Genomic DNA, 23,363 nt, shown 5'->3' with positions numbered 1-23,363 from the left:
AGTTTATTTGGAGCACATCAGTTAGCCTACTATAACTGCATGAAGGTCACATGGCAGCATTATTAAAAAGGAGCCAGTTGGATTTTTTGGTTTGTTTTTTTTTAACATGAGTGAAGCAATTATTACAGTGAATATGACCCCCTAATTGTGAGAGCTGAGTGTCACAGGAATTGACCTCTTAAAGGTCACTTTAAAAAGCAGTGCTCCAAGACAGGAGAAGCAAACTTTTTCTATAAAGTACTAGATACTAGTATTTCAGCTTTGAGAGCCATGTGGTCTGTGTTGGAACTATTCAACTCTACCTTTGTAATGCTAAGGCCGCCAGACAGCATGCAAACAATTGGGCGTGGCTGTGTTCCAATGCAACTTTAATTATAAAGAGAGGCAATGAGTTTGCATCCCCTGTTCTAGAAGCTGTGGAGATATGAATAGATACCTCTAGATCCAGTACTAAACCCAGCCACCTGAGTATTATGAAGATGCATCCTTGTGACTTAAGGAAAGAATTTCTGAGGGCATAGAGCATGTCTAAAAAGTTTAAGACGGATGAGAGAGAACTATCTCAAAATTGTCTCTAACGATAACGTACATTCTAGTGTTAAATACCCTCATGCAGAGCATAGTTGGAGAAAAAGAGTGGCTAGGGTTTTAATCAAAACAGTACTTCTAGATTAATAAATGTTATAAATAAATATTTGATTTCACTTACATCCAAAAAGTTACGATGAAGAAACACCCGTCCACCCCTGCCAAAAAAAAAAAAAACACACCTGGTATCACATTAAATGCAAGTACATTTTCTTGTAATGTTTTCTCTTGACCCTTACCAAGACTCAGATTATGTGGAAATGGCTGTATTTGAAAACTGTTTTCAATACAATCTCTTGTGTTTTCACTTCTTTCTAATTGAACTGTTGCTTTGCCGGTCACTGGTGACAGGACAGTTCTCTTCCTGCGTTGGGTACCCCCAAGCAGCCATCCATCTACTCCTGGTTATTTGATCCTATAAGCGTGTCCTTGTTTTTCCGGATTTCTGATTCTCATTCTTTAAATGCTACCTAAGTCTCGCTATCTGGCACACTTGAACCGGGAAAACAGCCGTCTTTTACTTTCTTGATTTCCACTTAATTTCTTGATTTCTTATGTCTTTCTCCTTTCTGTCACATTCACCAGATCAGCACTAACTTAACCTTTGCCTTGTCTCAGTTGAAATTTTCAACCTGGTCTCGTTATGAAGGAAGGCACTGCCTGGCGTGAGGAGTTTTGCTGGTCTCCTGGAGACAGTTTCTCTTTCTTTTCAGATGCATCTGGAATAACAGCTGCATTCCCATTCCTGAATAAAATGGGTTAGCACAGCTTCTCATGGCAAAGCACCTGGACTCTTAGGCAAGATTGGGGGTAAAATCCAGACCAGATTCATCACCAGCAGGCTGGGAGGACCAATTTTTATGGGGTGGGGATAGGCCACGTGAATGAGGATGTGACCAAACTGGCGTTGTAAGAGCACCCCTTGTAACTGTTAAATGTAAGGGATTAGATAATCTGTCATTATGCTAATTCTCAGTAACAGATGGTAGAGAGTTCTGCCTCTCAACAGCAGTTTTCACCCTGGGGGAAATTAGATCGCACCCAGATCAGCAGTCAGGCAGGAATTTCATTGAGAGAGAAACACTACTGGTGATTGCATTGGTGTGTCCCTCTGAGCACATCTGCACCTGTGCCGTTTTCCTGAATTCTCTACAGTTTACATATTCTTGGCCATACCTCTTTGCTTCTTTCTATAACATAAAGAATCTGAGATGGTTTCTTTCCATGTGGTTAATTTGGGAAGATCAGTATTGGAAGCAGTTTAGTAATGCTTTCAGACACATTTACCTATGTCGTATACTTCTTCAGAGAAAAGGTGCCATACAGATCGCCGAAACATTGTTCATCAGTCTTTAGAATTGAACTTCAGAGATGAGATGCCAAGCGCTCTAAGTGCCACACCTTGCCTTGATATAATACTTAAAACAAAAAAGGTTTAATTAAGCCCTTTGGCTTCATATTGCCTAAGAGTCATCTTGATCCTGCTATTTTTTGTCTGTAAATGATTTCTCTTCAGTATTTTGTTAATTCATAGCTTCACCTGTCCTCTCTATGCTGATGATTACCAACTTTTTATTTCTCATTGCTTATTCCTACTCCCAACTTACCACATACCTGCTTCTCATTTCCATTTGTATGTCCTAATAATGCTGATTTTTAAAACTGGCTTTCAAACTGTGTAGCTTGAAATCAGAGTTGATCATCGCTCATACAGGATGTAGTTCCAGATGTGCTTTAAACAGGCATGGTCATTCAGGTTTAATGGGTCAGTAAGTTGGCTTTTGTTCAAGAAGGAGTACATCCATTTTGGACTGGGAAGTCTAATAGTCAGGAACCAGCCAGGGACCAGCCATCCATAGCTTTAGTTCCCACCAGGAGCTGAAATTAAGGATGTTTGATCCTGCCTTGGTGACCCTTGGGGTCTTGAGAGAAAGCAGTTCAGTGATTAGGTGATGATTTGGTTGTTTATTGTTAAAGAATTCCCTCATCAGTCCTTTCCTATGTCTCTTGTTGCTATCGCTCTGCTCCGTGCAATCAACAGCTCGGATCTATATTAACTCATTAGCCTTCTAGGGGACGAAATGAGAGAGTGGCGTGGACTTATATACACTACCAAATGGAAAATAGATAGCTAGTGGGAAGCAGCCGCATAGCACAGGGAGATCAGCTCGGTGCTTTGTGACCGCCTAGAGGGGTGGGGTAGGGAGGGTGGGAGGGGATATATGTGTACGTATAGCTGATTCACTCTGTTATAAAGCAGAAACTAACACACCACTGTAAAGTAATTATACTCCAATAAAGATGTTAAAAAGAAAAAAGATGCCTTTTCTAACTGCAGGTTTTCTGCTCTCCATTTCTTCCTGCATAATGTGGCTGGATTAATTTTGCATAAGTTCTGTCTTCATGCTGTTATTTAACTATGAACATCTATTTTAGATTTCACAACCATCTTCAGTTAAGCCCCCTACCCCGTTCTCTTGCCCCTCACTCTCAGGAGACAATCTCATCTCCTATTTTCTGGATAAAATACGGGCTTATCAGGAAAATGCCTTTAATAGTCTCTCAGCCCCAAACTTGTCTTCCTCCTGCTTGCTTTCTTACCACCTCCTTTCCCATCTCTGGAAGATTTCACCCTCTTTCTTTCCGAACTCATTTTTCTACCTACGCGCCCTGAATTCTGTTGCTTTTGGCCTCCTGAGGATTTTGTGCCATCAGCTCTCCCCACCCCCCTTTTAAAAACAATTTTAAAAATTTTCCCTTTAGTCTTCCCTTACCATATCTGCTTTTCCTATTCTTGTCTCCTCTTCCTGGCCAAGTTAGTTAAGAGTTAAAAGCAATTTTAATTCTATGTCCATTTGCTCTGCATTCTTTACCATCTGGCTTTGGCTACTCCACATCATTGAAACTGAGCCTACCTAGACCAGTGCCTCCCTCAAGGACACTATTCAGTCCTTTTATTTGATCTCTCTGCGGTATTTAAAACATCACAATCTTTTTTGGACTTCTTTTTTTTCTCCTTTTCAGTACACCATACTTGACTGAATTTCCTTCTACGACTCTGAATACTTGTCCTCCGTCTACTTTGAGTGCTCCTTAAATATTTGTGCTTCCTAAGCTTCTATCCTTGACCCTCTTCTTCCCTCTGCTCACCCTCCCAAGTGGTCTCATGCATCCCCTGACTTCAGTTTGCAGGTAGATGCTGCTGATTTACCTGAAATCTGTGCCTCTAGCCCGGTTCTTCCTACCAGACTCTCCACCAATATATCCAGCTTTTGACTGGATGAACATCTCCACTTAGTTACTGAAGCTCAGTATGGCTGAAACGGAGCTCATGGTCTCCCCTTGAAAAGCTGTTTCTTTACTCAAATGATCACATCTTGATTGATGGTGCCACCTTTTACTTAGCCTTTTATTCCACAAATCAAAATGTCATCTTTATCACCTGTCTCTCCACTCCTGATTACCTCCAGGTAGATCTCAGGTTCATTTCAGCCTTTTTCTCCTCACTGCCTGGTTTATGCTGTCCATCTTCCTACTGGCCTTACTGTTTCTAGTCTGAATCTCTTCTGATCCGTTTTGCACACTACTGTTGCAATTTGCTTTCTGAAACAAGTCTGATTGTTCTCCCGCTTAAAGTCTTCATTAATCATCCCACAGCCTTTAGGATTAACACAAACCTGTGAGGTGACCCTTGCTTACCTCTCCATGTTTATATTTAATATTCCCTGGCTCTCATCCATTTCTGTTAAAAAAATAATAATAAAAATAAATAATAAATAAAAGCAAAAACACACCATTCTTGAAGTAAGTTTGCTCTGTGTGCCTGGAACATAGATTTTCCTAGCCAGTTCCCACCCACCCTTTAGCTCTTGACTTCTTAGTGAAACTTTACCTTTGGGACCCAGCCAAACCGAGACCCCAGTTCAGCATCTGTGTATGTCCTTCCTCAGGACCCTGTGCTTGCTTAATTACAAGGTTCACAGCACCTCAAATACTAGGTCACAAATATCTTGCCTTTTAATTCCCAGTAGATAATCCAGGAAGGTGGGAGGGCAGGGTAGGGGCATGGAAGCAGACCATATAGGTTCTTGTGGGCCATTGCAAGTATTTGGCTTTGACTTTGAATGAGACAGGAGACACTGAAGAGTTTTGAGCAGAGGAGTGATGGTGAGATCTGTGGACTTTAATCTTAAAAGGATTATTCTGGCTGAGAATTATTATTCTAATTGAGAATGGAGTTCCCAGTCTTTGGTGCCTTCCTCTCTTATTGACATTTTTAAAAAACTTCTTAAAACTTGGTTTTGAAGTGATTATAGATTCAAACAAGGGTCCATCCCATGTACCTTTTACCCTCCCCCGTGCACCAGTGGTTATGTCTTACACAATTATAGAACAATATCAAAGCCAGGAAATTTGGCATTGGAACAGTGTGTGTGTATAGGTCTGTGCCGTTTTATCATGTGTGTAGATTCATATAACCACCACCACAATCAAGACTGACAGCTATTCAGCCATCGCAAAGATCTCTTTTGTGCTACCCCCTCCTAAGCCTTTCCCCTCCCACCATCAGTGACAAACAGTAAGCTGTTTTCCGTCTATAATTTTGAGGTCCCTCTGAGTTGCTGCATGTATCAGTAGCTTTTCCATTTTGTATATGGAAACTGGAGGTGGGCTGACTTGGTGGAAGGGAGCCTGTTTTATGACTTGAGACCTGAGTTCTAGTTCAGTTCAGTCACTAAATGATATTTTATGTCTCTGGGTCTCAGATTAGCCACCTGTAAGATGAGGGAATTGGAGTAAAACACTAAGATCTTTTCAGCTCTGAACTCCATGATCATAACGAATGAAGTCTTTGTGATTTTTTTTTTCCTATCATAATGAGGTCCACTTTTTTTGTTAATACTTACTCTTCAGTAATCTATAGTCTTTTGTATGTTGTTAAGCTCAGAAAGACTACTCAGACATCTCATAATTGTTTTATTGACATATTGCTGCTACTTACATTTCTCAGGTATAAACTTGATAGGCCAAAGTAGTACTTGGCGAACCATGTAAATGTCAAGATGATTCTCTGATTTTTCCCTATTTTCAGTGATAAGATGCAGAAGTAGGATTCCAGCTCTCCATAACCTAGTGAGCCTCAGAGATACAAGAAACATGATAAATTGCTGTTAAGTGTCGATTCTAGAATCAGTTCTTTGAACACATTCCTACTAATGAGGTCTGTCAGTTTCTTGCTGTTGATAAAAGTTCTTAGCCAAAGTAGAAGGTACTAAAAGAACCCGCTGGACTTTAGTTCACTGGTAGAAAATATACTGTATATTTCTTATTTGTTCATCATTACCTCCTCTTTTTTATATTCCATAGCATTTGGGTAATACATTAAATCTTAAAGACATGGTGGGCATTAAAGAGTTGAAGAATCCTCTTAAGTTTGCCCAGCAGCCTGGAATCCCGGCATTTACCACCATAGTGTGTGCAGAGAGGAGAGGGCACTCACGGCCCCCAGTGGAAGGACTGGAAGAAATTGTACCCGTGGCCACAGTGCTCCACCAACCACAACCAGAAATGTGTATAAACCCTAAGATCTGTTTAATACTTATTGAAGTGTTATGTAATCTAGTTGGCCTTGAATATTATAAGCTAGTGCTATATAAAGATATGTAAGACTATTGATCAGTAAATCCTAGCTCCCTTTAAAAATTACATGAGAATGTATCAGAGCTGGAACGTATTTTGTAGAGCGTTTAGATCTACGCTCTCATTTTATAGATATGGAAACTGGTGCAGGCGTAGCTCCTTAGCAAGAGTTTAAATGGCCAGAGCACTGGAGTAAGAACCCAGATCCTCTGCCCTGAATCACGGCTCTGTGCCGTGAGTTCTTTATGAAACGAGCTCATAATTGCTCTCTATGGAGAGAGGAAGTGTGGGAAACATTAAATGGCTTTCACTATTGAAGAATAAATATAAATGCTGTGTGTAACTTCTGTCTTTTGTTGGATGAAGGAGAACTGGATAAACATTTATTCTTAACATTTCTGTTTTACCATATTCATCTGTTATTATTGTGTTATTCGGTCTCTTCACTCATTCTTTATAACTTAGATGAGGATTTTTTCCCTATTAAAGTGTTGATATTAGATGTGATAATTAGGCCCTCCTTTGTAGAATTAACTCTGCCATACTGTGAATGTCTTTTTTTAGAAAGTTGGTTATAATCACCTCTAATCCCTGTATGTGAATATAGTAGTATCTTTGTAAAAACAGATACATATTTTCTTGACTTTTAGAAATTTACCTTTCACATATTCCACACTTTAATATGTTCATAGATATTCCTAAACCAGCTGTTATTCTTCACTTGGAAAGGGGGAAGGTAATTGCCTTTTACAGCCAGGGTTTTAACATGTGACTAATTTGGCTTTCAGACACATATGTAAAGACCATATTACGCACAGAAGTACGGAATGACTACGGTGAGCTTGTGTAGCCGGAGCTCTCATAGGTCAGTGACTTGATTCAGGAGTCAGGGTGATGGTAGGGGACTCTACAGACTGTCAGTTCATTACTCCACCATTACTGAGGGAGAGAAGTTGAGGGAGGTGTTCACCTCACACTGCTGTTCTGTAAAATGTTAGTTTCTCAAAAGAAAGAGGAGCAGAGAAAAGGGATGAAGAAAACATGCTTATGCCTACAATCAGCATTTATACCTTGTGTTGGAACATAGAGAAGGAAAAAACGTCCTCTGAATCCCCAGAAGGCAAGCAGATTATTATAATTAAATGTTTAATGTCTATTGTGGCTGGGATTATGAGTATTAGAGTGATGAAATTTATTATATGATGTGGATGGTTTATTTTTAATGTGTTGATAAATTTTAATGTATTAAGAGTGTCTTGAATAATTCATGTGCACAGTATATTTATTGCTATTTTATAGAATTTTAAAAGGACAGCAGCATAATAAAGGGAAATAGGCTGAGAATCAGAAGGCTATCAGATGCCCATTGTGATGGTGTCAGTCTGTGTTTCTTTAGACAACTCATTTAACAATTTTCAGGGTTTCTCTCTGGGTCTGTCTTCATCCAAATATGGAGGGTTTTGGATTAGTGTATCTCTCCGGACTCTTTTTGCTCAAATTCTATGATTCAGTCAGTTATTACTTTGTTTGCATCCAACCACCCACAGAACCTCCTGGGAACTCTGAGAGTGCAATCAATCAGCTAGCCAGTAAATACTTATTGAGTGCCCACTAAGTGTGTGGCTCTTTTTGGACCAATAGGGAATACGATCTGGCTAGGAAGACAAGATACGTACACAAAGGAAGATAATAATCTGCAGCAGTAAAAGATAAGTGCCAAACAAATGGCCCAGCCAGAGGAATTGAGATGGGGGACTGCCATGCTTGACTGGTTAGACTAAAGCAGGAGGTTGAAAGGCATTTAACAGAATAAGGTTAGAGAAGTATATGAGCGCTCCCTAGTAGAATGCCTCTTTAATAGTCTGTTACCTGTAGTTTATGGCACTGTAGTCAAAAGAGAACTGGATTTGAAATTTTATTTATTTATTTATTTTTGCCAACAAAGCAGAAGACGTTGTTGGGACGGGGCGCCTGGGTACAGAGCTGCAGGGTAAGGGAACCTGGGAGGACTGCTCTGCCGCGTGGCTTGCAGTCTCAGGGTTTATGGTATTGGGGTTAGTTTCGGGGTTGTCTCTGGCCAGTCATCTTGCTTTGCCCATATTTGGTCTGACTCAGGGTTCTCCCAGGTAGTGCGCACATCTTTCAGCCAAGATGGATTCCAGCATGAGGGTTTCTGGGAGGTTAGCAGGACATATCCTCTCCTGCCTCCTCCTTTCTACCCCTCCTGGTTAGTTTTCCATGACAGCACTGCATCCTTCATCGGGATCTCCTGTTATGAAACAATTCAGGCAAGTGGTTATCACTGGGCCTGGCCAAGGCAGGCAGTTTTGGTCAACGGTTCCCTAACAGTGTCAGCATTATGTGATATAACAGACTGATTCTAAATTAAGGTTTCTTAACCTTGGATTTGAAAGTTTTAAAAATCTGGCTTCTAGTTGAGACTCTACCACTTACTAACAGGATTACTTGTAGCAAGCCTAGAACTGGTTACTTTTTTTTTTTTTTTTTAAGAAATATATGCATACTAACTCTGTATTACTACAGAAGGATTGGGTTAATGTGTGTTAAAAAGCCTGTCCTATAGTAGACACCCAGTAGATGTTCATTAAATCTGGAATCATTATCGGAAAATTTCAAACAAGGTTTCTGTGATTGTGGTAGACTGGAGAATGACGATTAAGAGGATGCAACTCACAGTGCCCAGGATTGGTCAGCTTTGCTAGGAGGCCAGGTAGGGGGAGGCTGCAGTCCAGGTGAGAAGTAGTGGGGGCCGCAGCTGAGTTAGAGAGAAAGAACAGATTACAAAACAGTCGTGGGAGAAGCACTGGTGACTTGAATTCAAAGTTTGGACAACCAGTTTTATCTGGGAATGAGCAGAGATGTCAGGCCTAGGTGACTGGGAATATGATGGTCCCACAATTAGAGATGTTAGGAGAATGAGCTGATTTGGTGGATTTCAGAAAAGCTTAATCTGGGGAAGTGAGCTTTATTTTTGAAATGCTGAGTTTTACTTGGTGATGAGTCATGCAAATTCACATGTCCTGCAAATAGTTTGAAATGTAAATGCATGGCATATTTAGCAATGAGTGGACCAGTTTGGATTGGAAGTGCATATTTGTTAGACAGCCTACTTCAAGCTAAATACAGTATTTAATTATCTTAATTGTTTTTGAGGGATCTAGTTGTCTCCTGGGAAACAAAGATGGTTGTCCAATAGAGGGAGTGTCACTTTGGCTGTATACCCCATGTTCTGTCCTGTAGTAGAGGGAGATTCAAGTTAGTCCATGAAGTTTCTGTCTATGAAACAGACATTTTTTCCTTGCCTTATTTTGAGAGTTGGAGATTAGGGTGAATATTTGAAGCGGCATCGTTTCATCGTTGCTTACATTTAATATGCCCCTCATGCCTCAACCAAGGTTCACCGCTGGCCTAACCTCCTCTGATATTTTGCTGACTTGGAAGTACGGCGATACTCAGAGAGGAGCTGGCATAATAGAGCATAATACCACGTTTTCCTTGTCTTATAAAGCCATAACCAGGATATTGCCAAATGAATGGGGTTGTCATGTAAGAGGTGGCAATAAGATTATAGCACTGCAGAATCCTGGGGGCAGAAGAAAATTTAGTACTTAGTAAGCATAACTGTTTGGTGTTATGCTTCTTCCCCTTCCTTTTTAAAATTGTTTTGACCCATATTTTCAACTATTCTCTTCCCCAGACAGAATTAGGGAATGAATTAGGTGTTCAATTCTACTGCTTCCAAGTATATTTCTGTCTTATTTTCTGTCAGTTTTTTCGGGAGAATCAGGGTACGTGTGCTCTCGTGTAGGGCTTGAGTCGGTATAGGGTAATGGGGGTGATTGGGCTCAGACACATCTTGGAGCAGAGAAATAGCTGTTCTTGACAGGTCGAGTGAGAAGTCACATCTCTTCATCACCCAGTTTTTTACACCCTGCTCCCTAGATATCTTTGCTTTTATTTCTTTTCTTCCCTAACTGAAGAGTGCTCTTGGTGGTTAGTGGGTTGTGGCCTCTGAAGCTGGTGAGGCTTTTGTCTACGCTCAGGGGTAAGCCTACGATTAATACTGAGGCTTGGATGGATGTTTGTGTTGGCGATTCAAGGATTTCTCTTACTACAAAGCAGTAATTTTTTTGTGGAATGATTTTTTTTTTCTTTCCCCTTTCTCTCCCCTCTTCCCTCCCTCGTTCCTCCTTTCTTTCCCTGCAAGTCTTGTTTATGGGTCTCCTTTGGTTTCATTTTAACCTTGCATCCTTTTGGATTCTTCCAGCTGGACTTATTCCATATCAGTCTGCATTGGTTTCTTTCCATCCCCTCCCCATGAGGGAGAATGAGTAGGATTTATGAAAGTATAAAGACAGAGTCCTTGTTCTGAAGAGTTCTTGATTTTCATAATCTCAAATCCAGTCTCTAGAGAATGCCCTCATTGGTAGAACAGTTGTGTTTAGAACCTGTATATATTCTGAATGCTCATTAAATATGAGCTACTTATTGGAGAGTATTTTGTTTGAAAGGGTGCCTTTTTGCTTGATTAGCTTCTAAGGCTGTTCAGATCAGTCTATTCCATACTTGCCTGTTCTTGAGTCCGGCTTTCTGGGGTCATGCTTCTTTGTGGGTCATGCCGTGTTTCATGTTCCATATAACCACAGCTGGGTTGGTGGGTTGACAAAAGCAGTCACCTTTGGCTCTGTGTCTGGAGTGAGTATGTCCTGCCCTAAGACTCTTAATCACTGCTTTTTCTCCCTCATTTCACTGTAGTTTCTAAAGCCTGGGTAGGGACATGGAGGCTTTTGAATCTTCTTTGTTGTTTTTGATCTGTGTTATGAGTTCCAGGAACGTCTCTAGCCACCGTTCGGATCCTCTGGTGACTATCCTGGTGACAGGACTTGTTAAACAGAATATGGAGCCATTAAGAGTAAAAAGATCCAAAAAAATATATTTTAGTTATTTTTAGAATTAACATTAGTTCAAGGGGTGAGTGAAAAAATAGGGAAGATGGTGGGAGAGAGATTTGGGAAGTCTGTAAAGCATGTCGTGCCACCTCAGATGTTTCTAATTATTGATGCTTCTAAAACAGAATCTCCTGTCTACATATGCTGCTTGGTTATGTGGGAAGTGCCTCCTGGATGTATTTTAAGGAAAAAAAAATAGGGAAACTCATTGTTCCAGATTCTTGGGAATTCAATCTAAGATTGGAGGATAGAAGACACTGGGTGGGAGAGGCAAAGTGCGACCCTTGGAGACGCTGTCATACTAGCTTGTGGCAGCTCCCTGTTGCTCTGCTGGGCTTTTTCCTAGTTTGAGGCCTGGGGAAAAAACAGTAGTCAGTAAAGATACTTGTTCACTGCCCATTGTCATAGATCTCGCTCATCTAGAATTCTACTCTCACCCTTTACAGTCTTATTTTGTCAGCCTATAAAAGCCAAGTCTATCTCAAGCTTGAAATTGCCGGGTTCTTGCCTGGTGTGGGTATTAGAGGTCTGTGTGTGAACTTGTAGAGAAGATCGGAGCGGGACCTAGCCTTGGGGCCTGGTAGCCATTAATCATTTTCCCCACTTCTTTGCCCTCTTAGACTGAGAGCCCATGTTTTCTGTGTATATGAGTAAAGGTGACCCTAATATTCTGAAGAAGATAGCTGTCCAGTCCTCCTCGCTTTCTGCCTCATTACCAAATCTTGTGGTGGTCTCTCCCTCCTTCCTTGTCTCTAACTTATTTGCAAAGAAAGACATCAGCCCCCCATAGGTTCCCTGTGGTTCAGCCCCACAGAAGCACATTCCTATATAGCTGAGACATGAGATGAGCCATCTGATATGTTAGAAATTAATATGGGAACCCTGTCAGCCAGAGCTCTCCATCTCAGCACTTTTGAGGAACCTGTCCTTGTCTTCAAGGTCCAGCCAATGTGGAAACAAAGCAGAGGCAGTTTCCCAGCGTAAGATACTGGAATCTTTGAGGGTCATGGATGACAGAGGCCCTGGCTACATGCCTGATGTCTTGTTGGATCATGTTCACACAGTGAATAGCCATGGGGTACATTCTGTGCTCAGCTTATGAAATTTGACCCACGGGGCCTTGAAGTTATTGTAGAGAAGTCTTGAGGAATGCGTGTCTGTGTGTGCATGTATGCGCACACGTGAGATATAGGTACCTCTGCTAGAGGTGATGTGACCGTTATAATTGAATTGAGCTGTCAACTATCTTCCAACCATTTCCTTTAGCCTTGACTCAAATATAGTGTAAAGGCATTTCTTTATGGGCTTACTTTATTCTGAATGTGTGTCCACGTGCTTGTTTGCCTTAAGGAAATACTCTGCTTTGTAATCTCCATGGACATCTACTTCAGTGACTGACAAAATGTTGATGGTGTTTAAGTGGAAAATGTTTAGTTCAAATAGCTAGAGATCTATGAGCCAAAGCCATTGAGAGTTATCTGTTATCCTTACTCAGATGGAGAATGAAGTGTATGTATGTGTGTGTGTGTGTGTGCACGCCCACGCCTGTGTGTGTTCCGGTGTTATGCCTTATGTCCACTCTTGAAATATTCTTATCCATTTACCCCAGGTTCTCTTGATAAGTAGCGTATACCCTTTAAATTAGCTCTACTGTTAGGACCGAACTGTGGAAGTCAAAGAATGTGTGAGACACTGTATGTGTGTATGTAGAGAAGATTATTCATGTAAGGAAAATAATTAAGGATAATGGAAGGCAGGCTTCCCACTGTCAAAAGGGTTGTATAAATATGGAAAGGAAGAAAACTACACGAGCCCTATAGTGTTGGAATGGGGTTTTAGTACCTTTGTGAGCTCATGGTGTGTTGGTTCAGGTTCTCCAAAAAGCTGATGCCAAGACAGGATTAAACGGACAAGAGAGGTTAATTGGGGAAAATTGAGGGAAAATGGGAAGGGAGCTGGAGGAGGCTGTGAATGCCTAACCTCTGTGGAAAAGGGAGGGATGGAAGGTTGAATTAGAAAAACCTAAGCTGAGGCTGTGGGCAGTTGTAAGAGTTTCAGCAAAGGTGATAAGGAGTCCTCAAAGCCAAAGCTGCCTGTCAGAGGAGTCCCAGGTCTCTCAGCAATAGGCCTGCCTTAGTATTTCCACTGCACCCAGTCATTGGCTAGAAGCAGCTGGTGGGAAGCATAGCCTCGGCAGAAAGAGAGTAATAGGTTTCAGAGCATAGCAGCTGGGCTGTCAGTCAATTATGCTTCCTGCAGTCAGAGATCCGAGAGGCACATTTTCATGACTGCCACACATGGTTTTCAATAGTTATAGATATAGAAATAAATGTATGGAGATAAAAATGTAAATGTGGACTACTTGGATAAATGGCTAATTTCAGAGCTGCAGAAAACAGTGGAAGATGAGCCTGGAACGCATTGTGCCCGAAAGCAAGGAAGTGCTCAGAGAATGACAGGACACAGGAGCCAGCTTGACTTGGCTCTCACTGGCCAAATTGGGAAAAATTCCAGCATCAGAATAAAAAATGATGGTAGTGGATTATATGACCCTTTAAATAAAATGTTTCATGGCAGTATACCTATACAAATCAGTAAGTGAATAACTTGGGAGTTTGATGAAAATTACATAGCTCAAAGTGTCTCTTTTCAGTATCTGTTATAAAAAGGAAGAAGTAACTTTACAGTGGAGAAGCCTGGTAGACACTACCCGAATCAAGTGATCAAAATGAACATTATCTGTAAATTACACATCATTTCAAAGGAGGCCATGGGAACAACACAGCATCACTTCTGTGACATTCCTGCCGAAGATTCATAACTTGCCTCTGATCATAGAGACGTCAGGCCAAAATTACTGGCCTATACTCTTGAAAAGTTTCAAGGTCGTGGTAGACTAATCATGGTAGACCGTTCCAGGCAGAGGAGACAGGACAACAAAACGCAACACCTGATTCTGAGCTAGATCTGGTTTCCCCTAAGTTCTCTATTGGAACAGTTGGCAACATTTGAGTAGGGTTGTGGGTTAGATGGCAGTACTGTGTCCATACTGATATCCTGGCTCAAGTCATTATTTTCTGATTATGTCGGAAAATGTCCTGGTTTGTAGGAAATACACACTAAAGGTTTTGGGGATGGTGGTATATAACAGGTCATTTACTCTCAAACGAATCAAAGGTTGGCATGTTCTTTGTTACTGTATGTGCAATTTTTCTGCAAGATTGTTTTAAAACTACCCCCTCCCCTCCTCTCCCACACTTTTAAGTAATCTAGGTAATTTTAGTCAGTTATCTGATCTATCCATGTATTGATTATTACTTCCAATCTTGGGTTTGGGGCGTAGGGATGGGGAAGGCAGGCAAAGGTATGATCAGCTCATTATAGCCTACTGTGACTAAAATCTGCTTTAATCCTATGCTCATATATGGGCACAGAACACCTTTTCTCCAGGTTGGCAGAGTATAGTACCCCATGGTTTCAAAGGTAACTTATGAGAAAGTATGAGCTTTTTGCAACCTGCTTGCTATGGAAATGAGTGGGAGGGGAGGATGTCAACTACATGGAGATCTTTTGAGAAAGCTTGCAAAGACCGACATTGCTTGTGTTTTTATCATGAACATCTGATCTTGACTAGTGGAAACGGTTCACTTCTCATATAACCTAAAATTCTCCTTGAGTTTGAAGAAGCATTTGAATCCCAGCACTAATTCTCTTTGTGTTTCTAGCTGATACAGAGAGAGATGGTTTCCTGTTAGACCTCCACTCCAAGGCTGTTAGGTCGGTCCCTTTTTGTATGCTCATTGTGAATTATCCATTTAAACCAGACATGTATAATTAGAGTAGAATTACCGATACACTCAAGAAAGCAGAACTTATAAATTTGTCTAAAGCAGCATAAATTCATGGCACATAATTTAATGTTCTCTTTTCTTACTGGGCAACTAATCAATACACTGGTGTTGAGTTCCGAGCCATCTTTGGCCGGGGGAGATCTCCTGACCTTTCATTAGTGGCCAAAAGAAATGAATGAGAGAGTCAAGTACATGTATCTAGGCTAATTCCATTTTAGTTGTCTCCCTTTCATTCTCTCTCTCTTTTTTAAATTTATCTATTTTATTTTTGGCAGCACTGGGTCTTTGTTGCTGCACGCAGACTTTCTCTAGTTGCGGCGAGCGGGGGCTTCTCTTCCTGTGGAGCACGGACTCTAGGCGTGCGGCCTTCAGTAGTTGTGGCACGTGGGCCTCAGTAGTTGTGGCTTGCGGGCTCTAGAGTGTAGGCTCAGTAGTTGTGGCACATGGGCTCAGTTGCTCCACTGCATGTGGGATCTTCCCGGACCAGGGCTTGAATCCATGTCCCCTGCGTTGACAGGAGGATTCCTAACCACTGTGCCACCAGGGAAGCCCCCTTCCATTGTCTTTAAATACAAGTGTTAGATAATGGAGAGGAGAATAACAAAAGCTGGGAAGGCATGTAGAAAGCTTTTGTCCTTAATTCTATGCTGGGCAAGCTTGGCTAATAAATGCTTAGGATAAGAAATAAAGTTCCAGTGCTGTATTTCCAAAACGATCAGATGTTTTTCTCATACTTGGATACAGAGCAAGAAAGACACAGCCCTTGCCCTCTCAGACTTCGTAATTTCAAGTTGGAAGATAGATGATGAATTAATTGTAATATGCTGTGATGTCACAGGGGAGCACGCACCAAGAAGAAAATACATGTGGTGTGATTCTCACATGCCTGGCTCGTAGGAAGGGCTCCATAGTGATGTCTGTCATTGTTTCCTGTGTTTTTACCCTCCATGCTGCTGACTACTAGCATCGAACCATTCTTCCAGGAGAAGTCTGTATTTAGGGAAAAGAAGCTAAGGGAATATGGCTCACACTGAAGCTTTGGAGAAAAGGGAGGGAAGGTGGTGGGCAGGCTGTGGATTTTAGAATCTGAGGCCCTAACTGGTTTGTAGACATTTGCTGGCAGGATCTGGAGGGCAAAAACCCTGCAGGAGAGGGAAGGGTTGTGCCCTTGGTTCTCTGCTGGCCACATAGGCACTCAGTTCAGTACTGTGAATTGATTGGAGCAGAATTAACCAGGGTGGATCATTAAACATTTGTGCTATTTTGCTTAATATCCTCTAGCTTTTCATATAGAAGCTTATTTGTGTGAATTCTCCCTCTTCTGCCCTGTCATTCCAACTTTCTCCTCCAGACCCCACGTGTTGACTGTAAAATGTCAATGCACCGTTATTCCAAATGCACTAGTACCAAACGTGTCTTTGTTCTTCTGGCATTTCCAATCACTAAGCCGTCTCAACCTGTCACAGGTGGGCTCGTGCCCATCTTCTCTCTGGCCTCTTGGTGGGCGGAGCCTCTCTCCTGCCCTTTCAGGCCTTTGGTGACACCCTTAGTTAAATTCTCCCCATACAGCATCATCTACAGCTGCTGATTTGGGGCTGCTGGCATTCTCCACTCTGCCAAACCCAGCTCTGTGATAATGACAGCGTTTGCCAGCACGCTTGTGCGGTGACTCAGGAGACAGGGTGGCCAGCAAAGCAGCCTCTTTGTGGGAGTGGATTTTGAGAAGTGCTAATTCCGTGGCGGTTTGGAGATATTAATATCGTGCTGGCAGTAGATAAGCAGGCAGCAGAGGCAGCAGAGGGGCACAGAATGAGAAGAGAATCAGCCACAGCATCTTTTCCTCCTTTATCTACCCGCACATATCCCCCCTCCCCTTTTTTAAAGTAAATTCCTGGGTTTTGATGAAGAGAACCCTTAAGTGGCTTAAACACGCCTATAGACTGCTTAGCCCAGCTCACTGCATCCCCGCAGTCTGAGAGTCTAAGAACCACTAGATTTAACTGCATTCCCCAGCGACACTAAATCGTAGCATATGGTACAGTAGCCTATTGCTTACCGTCCCTCCTCCCTAAAGGGCAGCTCACCAGATGGTCTGAGTGGGGCCTTTGGTGTAATTACGACAGACACAAAGAAAGATATAACCGCCGCTCTCCCCCAGTGATATTATGCCTCTTGCTTTGCAGTACTTGGCTACAGGTAACTTTTGAAAATTTGTTTTCGCAGTTTTATTTCTGTCCATCAAAGGTCCCTTTCCACGTTGGGGGGAGGGGGAACCATGCAGATACGCTTCGTTAGTTGTCTGAGCGCCATTCCCAGTGTCCTCTTCTGAGTAGATGGAAGCCACACACAGTGACCCCACTTTCTTTTGCTGGTGAGGAAAAGATTCAGCACGTTGGAGAAATGTTTTTGAAGCAGGATTCTAATCTGAATATCCTGTGGTCCTAAAAGTACTGTTGGGAGTATTGCTCCAAAGCTGGTCATCACAGGGTTTATACTTTTTACTTTGTTTCCCTGACTTATGCAGTTTTTTTAAAAGATCTTTCATTCCACCCCAATGCCTCGCCCTCTCCCTCCCCCCCGCAATTCCTTCCTAGCCTCACCTCCTCCGAGCCCCCTTTGGGTTGAGGGGAGAGCCCGTGTTGGAAGTTCTGATGAGGAGAGACGCACTTTGAGTGTTACGTGAAACCAGTGTTCCCAACATTGCCAAACTGGAACACGGTATTTTCTAGTTCCCATATAGGCTAGAAAGGAGATTTTGAGAAATTTAGGTCATGCTTTTATGTGCTTTGTTTTTTTTTTAATCTGCGTGCCTGATATTTTAGAGCAGACTTTTCTTGAGGGTAGTGGCTTGTTTATAACATTCTGTAAATAGCCCTGCGTAATGTGGGCTTTTTACAGATATTTTCTGCCAGGTTTTATGTATGGATTGATATAGCATCTGACTGTACTAACCAGAAAAATGCTGAGCCAGGGGACTTGGTTATTCCTCCTTTTTATTTGGATTTCTGGCTTAGCAACTCATTGGTCTTGAAATCCTTGGCTTCCCCCTCCCTCTGCCAGGATGCGTTAAGACCTCCAGGTGCTATCTTATTATTGCTGTTGACTGAGCCCCACATGCACCTCAAGTGCTCACTGGCCTATCTTTTCTGTTGCAGAAACATTGCCGAGGCCCTTGTCAGCAAAGGTCTGGCCACGGTGATCAGGTACCGGCAGGATGACGACCAGCGGTCCTCTCACTATGATGAACTGCTCGCCGCCGAGGCCAGGTGAGATGCATAATTTAAATTAAAGTGAATGCCTTGGGTCCCAGGGCCCCACTTTTTTCTTTCCCACTGTCCTGCCCATCCCTGAGCAGAATGCAACAGAAAACAACATGCTGAGAAAGCTTGTGTTCTTTTATTATTCCAGCTTTTCCCCATCAAAAGAAAAGGGACCTCACTTCAAACTCGCAATCTAACCTTGGTTAAACACTCTTGGGCCTCTGTATTTTTAAATCTGCAAAATTTAGGCATATATTAGATATGATCTTCTAGTAGATGCCGTAAAATGAATGACAGATGAGAAACTTATACGTGGTATTTTTATCTCCATCATCCTTTCCTTCCCTGGGACAAACAGTGGAGCCCTGCTTACTGTGCAGGACGTTTGCCTCGGGTTCTTCCCTGCAGAGGCCTCTGCTCCCCGGCCCCTCCCATTTGTCACCTCTAGACCTTTTGTCACGTACAAAGGAAATGAAAACATTTATTAGGAAATGAGTTTGCATTTCACACTTCTGACAGCTGGCAGGAGAGCATTTGTGAGAAGCCCTGTGACATTTTCCTTTTGTCCTTCATCCCCATGGCTGGTTGCCCCAAGGACATGCGTGCTGCTCAGCAGTATTTCTTACCAGGAGTTCCTCAAGGCTCTTTCTCATGGGGCCTTGTGTCACTGGGCGGTGCTGGGAACAAAGCGATTCCTCCAGCCTTCCCGGGAAACAGAGCCAGAACTTGGTGATGATCGCTGTTCTGACTCGGAGCTTATCAGACTGCTGGGCTCAACCAGAATGTGTCCATTGTTTCAAAGTGATTGCAGGCGCTTGCCTCACGCAGATGTTTTTCTGTGACCTAGGACGTAGTTTGTTCTAGAAGTTTGGTAATTGCCAGGTTATGCTCCACCGTTAGAGGAGGAATGAGTTTGAGCACATGCTGTCTATACTTTAGACTTCGTCACTGAGATCACTTCTCTTGCTCTTTGGCCCAGAACATCGCCCTAATACATGACATTTACCTCTAACATCATGTCACATCCTGATGGATAGGGCATCTGTAGAATGTCACACAGAATGTCAGCTAAGAAAGCCGTCTGTCAGGTTGCTGTGGCTTTTTGGATTCTTTCCTGTGGGCTTTTCCCAGTAGGACCTGCCTAGGACCTAAGTCTTCAGCACAAAGTTCAGTATCTTTGGTTGCTTGAGGCTCATTCATGTCTAGTGTAAAATAATATGATGTATAGTCCATAACTGGTGTTTCTCTTCAATCCTTTCTCACTTCCTTATTCTTCTCTCCCAGCGAACTAAGCCAACTGGGCTGAAAGAACCCATAGCGGGAGATGTGTCTTCACATCTCTGACTACTATTTGATGATCTTGCTATTCTAGGAAATGGGCAATGATTAGACTGTTCTTTAGGTGGGATCTGGGGGGTGGGGGTGGGGAGGTTCATTCTGGGCATGCTCAGTCTGATCTGGTGGCAACTTGGAGAAGCGGTTATGTATTCCCAGTGTAGCAAGAGCACTTAGCAATACAGTGGGATCTAGAGTCCCATTTTCTGCCCTGGGTTCACTCTGCCACTGGTGAATATTTAACTCTGACAGGCAGGTAAACATGAAAATAATTTGCCTAGCTGCTCTGGAAAGTGAGGCCACAACAGGCTCTCTTATTATGCTGTTGTGCTACAATGTTTAACGAGGAGGCAGAGATAGGTGACATTTTTTAGGTTTTAAAAAGAAAACAGCCTTTTTAGTCTGGTACTCATTTCGAGCTGGTAGAATGTAACAAGACACTTGCCTGTTAAAGCAGTGAGCTGCCTAGAGATAATTGTGTCGAGCCACTGCTTTCAGACGGGTGGTGGAAAAACTGGCTCCGGAGTCATTGCACTGCTGCAGGTAGAGTAAACGGAGAGAAATTAAGCACTTCCCCTGGCCAGTGAGTCATTGCGCCATTGCCATGGGGCAGTACACATCTTAGAAAGCTTTAGGAGAAGTGGCCCACATGGCCTGCGAATGAGTCCTCCTTGGGAGCGGTGCTGTCCACAAGCCCGATGCCAACCCCAGCGAGAAAGACCAGAACACCTGCCAGATAGGAATGGTGGCCTTATAGCCATTGAAGACTATTTTCAGTGCAGAATGCACCCCCATTTTTGGGAAAATGATAGTCGACCTCACCGCAAGAGCACCTCTTCTCTGACACTGCTTTATTTTAGGTTGCCTTCGGTTTGAAGCACTCTGGCCCCTATGAGATATTCCCTGTGGTTTTTTTTTTTTTTAGTTATGTATGTATGTATGTATGTATGGCTGCGTTGGGTCTTCGTTGCTGCGCGCAGGCTTTCTCTAGTTGCGGCAAGCAGGGGCTTCTCTTGGTGCGGAGCACGGACTCTAGGTGTGCGGGCTTCAGTAGTTGCAGCACGTGGACTCAGTAGTTGTGGCTTGCAGGCTCTAGAGCACAGGCTCAGTAGTTGTGGCACACGGGCTTAGTTGCTCCGCGGCGTGTGGGATCTTCCCGGATCAGGCATCGAACCTGTGTGTCCCCTGCATTGACAGGCAGATTCTTAACCACTGCGCCACCAGGGAAGCCCTCCCTGTGCTTTTACATGCTGCTTCTGCCCCTTATCCTACCTGTCCAGTGAATATGATCTGACTTTAGGGTTGTTTTCCTCTAGATAGATGAGCTATATTTTTTTCCAGTCGGCCTTGTAATTATTATGCCCCTGTCCATGCGGTCCCTCTACCTCCCAGCTGAGTGTCCTCTGCAGATCTCATTAGCGAGTTGTTTACTCCTTTCCTTGGCCCTGAATAGAACCCCTAAACAAGAATGGCTTTGCTGTTGACCCCAAGTCTTTCACCGCTTGGACTGTCACTTAACTGTCTTTGTTTATCATCCTTCAGCCACTTTTTAAACTCCAGTGATTGTGTACTGAACCAAGCCAATTTGAATTAATTTCCCAAGTAAAATTTCTTGAGGTACTGTATCTAATGCTTTAGCAAAGGCCAAATTAGTAACATCTGCTGTGTTCATGGCAAGTCACTCATCCTGGAAGTCTTTTGGTCAATAATAAGTGGGTGAACGTAACATGGCAAGGCCAGCATTCTCTTGAGTCCCTGCCCACAGGGATGGTGGTTCCAAGAGACTTCTTTGTCCCTGTCCCCTGGATCCCTGTTGTTCTCTCTGGTTATCACTAGTGATCTCGGCATTGGTGCCCAGTGTTCTGCCATTGACTTTGCTTTCCAGAGCACTGCTTGGCCGTTAATCCTTTAAGAGGACGTTGTAAGCTTTGGGGGAAGGGCAGCCTGTTAACTCTGTCTTTTCGGGTCAGCCAGCTGCCTGCGCGGGAGTTGATGAGCTTTCTCAGGGCTCTGCAGCTGCTGCTTCCTCTGCAAGGGCGTATGATCTGCCAACCTTTCTCAGATCATCTGATGGGAGCTCAGAGAATGACGCGTTAGGCGTGTGTTGGGAGACCAGGTGAGACAGAAGAGGAAGAAGAATGCCAGTTTGCGGCTGCCTATGCTTTCAGGCGTATCCACCTGCCCGCCAGAAAGGAGCTCATCGTACCCCCCTCAGCAGCTCTGTTTCGTGTGCCTGACCCTTCTCAGTGCCTTCATTCGGATGCCTGTCTGCTTTTGGGAAACCCTCTACATGCCTCAAACACATGGCGCATCTAGAGGAAGCCACATCTTTCTTGTTTAAAGGATAAATGAACCCCTAATTCCCGACAGGCGGCCTTCCTTTCTAGTTCACTTGTCTATCATCAGCTGCCTCTTCCCTCCTTACCTTGTGTCCTGGCAAAATAAAGGTTTGGCACTTATGTGTGTATTTTTGAGCCTTGCTTCTCTGTGGGCTCCATTGAAAAGCCCTTGCTTGTGTCCCAGTCCTCTGAGAGCTCCATTGTGTCCTCCATATTCGTAGCAAAAAGAATTTAGGTACAGCTGACCCACACTTTCTGATGCCACTCCTGAACTTGGTCTCCCCCCCTTTTAGGGGCATCATGTGGACTGCTTTGGCAGTGTGTCACATCATTTCTTTTCTGCACCGTTCTAATTTTTCACCCCCATATTGGCTTCCCAACATTTCCCATTCTTGTTTGACTTCAGTATTTCTCAGCCAGCGGGCCGGCTGCTTTGTCTGTCTTGATGAGTGTTCTAAGCTTAAGGCAGGGCTTTGACTCCTACAGAGAATCTCATATTCTTCTGAGGTATTTCCAAGATACTGAGCCATTATGGGGACCCTTCTTATTTTCTAAGGTATTACACAGTCTCTCAAACTCTGTGTATTTGATATAACACATCCTGTTTGATTTTAAACAGAACAGAATGTGAATTCCCCTAGCATTCTACAGGTCTTCCCGATGGGCTTTTGTTGAGCTCATTATGGACACTAAAGATAATCTGGCAATGCGTGGAATCAAAGCCTGGCTGTGTGCCCTGTTTTCCTTGGACATCCCGACCTGTAGGATATCATCCGTCTGCATCCACCTAAAGCTACTTTTATATTAAAATGTAATATTTGAAGGTTTCCTAGAAACCGTGAGTCTGTGGTTCATTGCAGGAAAATACAGGAATTGTTAGTTCACAAGTTGGGCTTTATTCCTTGAAGGTACCCGTTAATTCTAAGATTTTGTGATTTCAAGATAGAATGTATATATTCAGAAAAGAAATTTATGCCCCAGCTTGACAGTGGGAAAGCAGTTGTATTGAACAACCTAGGGTCTGAGCAGATTTAAATGAATTTAGATTCATTCTGGACATACAGAATGAGGTTAGGGTTATCTCGGGAAAAGAGAAAAGGGCAGGCTCTCTCTTATCTTTTCCTGTGTGTTCTCTTTCTTGCCAGGCACACTGCAGATTAAGGAAACTGTGGTGTTGTCCTCCCTCTCGGCGAGGCAAGCGTGAGCCTGCCCTGGCTCAGCTCTGCCTGGGCTCCGAGTCCTCCCTGACCCTGCAGGGACCTCCTGTTTCTGATTGAGTGAACCTTGCAACTTCCCTTTTCTTTAAAAACAAAAGCAACCAGTGCTCCTGTCTGCTGACTTTTGCATCTCCAACCTCCAAACCCTGTAAACACCAGCCCT

At 43.1% G+C, this 23,363-nt stretch overlaps 1 protein-coding gene across 1 annotated transcript in view; it reads left to right on the top strand.

Moving 5' to 3' along the window:
* Window positions 1-23,363, top strand: part of SND1 (staphylococcal nuclease and tudor domain containing 1) — a 413,476-nt gene that overhangs the window by 211,127 nt on the left and 178,986 nt on the right. The window contains exon 13 of the mRNA XM_024762838.1: window positions 18,205-18,315. Coding sequence (XP_024618606.1) covers window positions 18,205-18,315 — 111 coding nt within the window. The remainder of the gene's footprint in view (window positions 1-18,204; window positions 18,316-23,363) is intronic.

Source organism: Neophocaena asiaeorientalis, unplaced genomic scaffold (assembly GCF_003031525.2).
Source record: "Neophocaena asiaeorientalis asiaeorientalis breed wild unplaced genomic scaffold, Neophocaena_asiaeorientalis_V1.1 scaffold681, whole genome shotgun sequence".
NCBI lineage: Eukaryota > Metazoa > Chordata > Mammalia > Artiodactyla > Phocoenidae > Neophocaena > Neophocaena asiaeorientalis.
The sequence above is the reverse complement of the archived record's forward strand: the minus strand, read 5'-3'. Positions and strand labels throughout refer to the sequence as shown.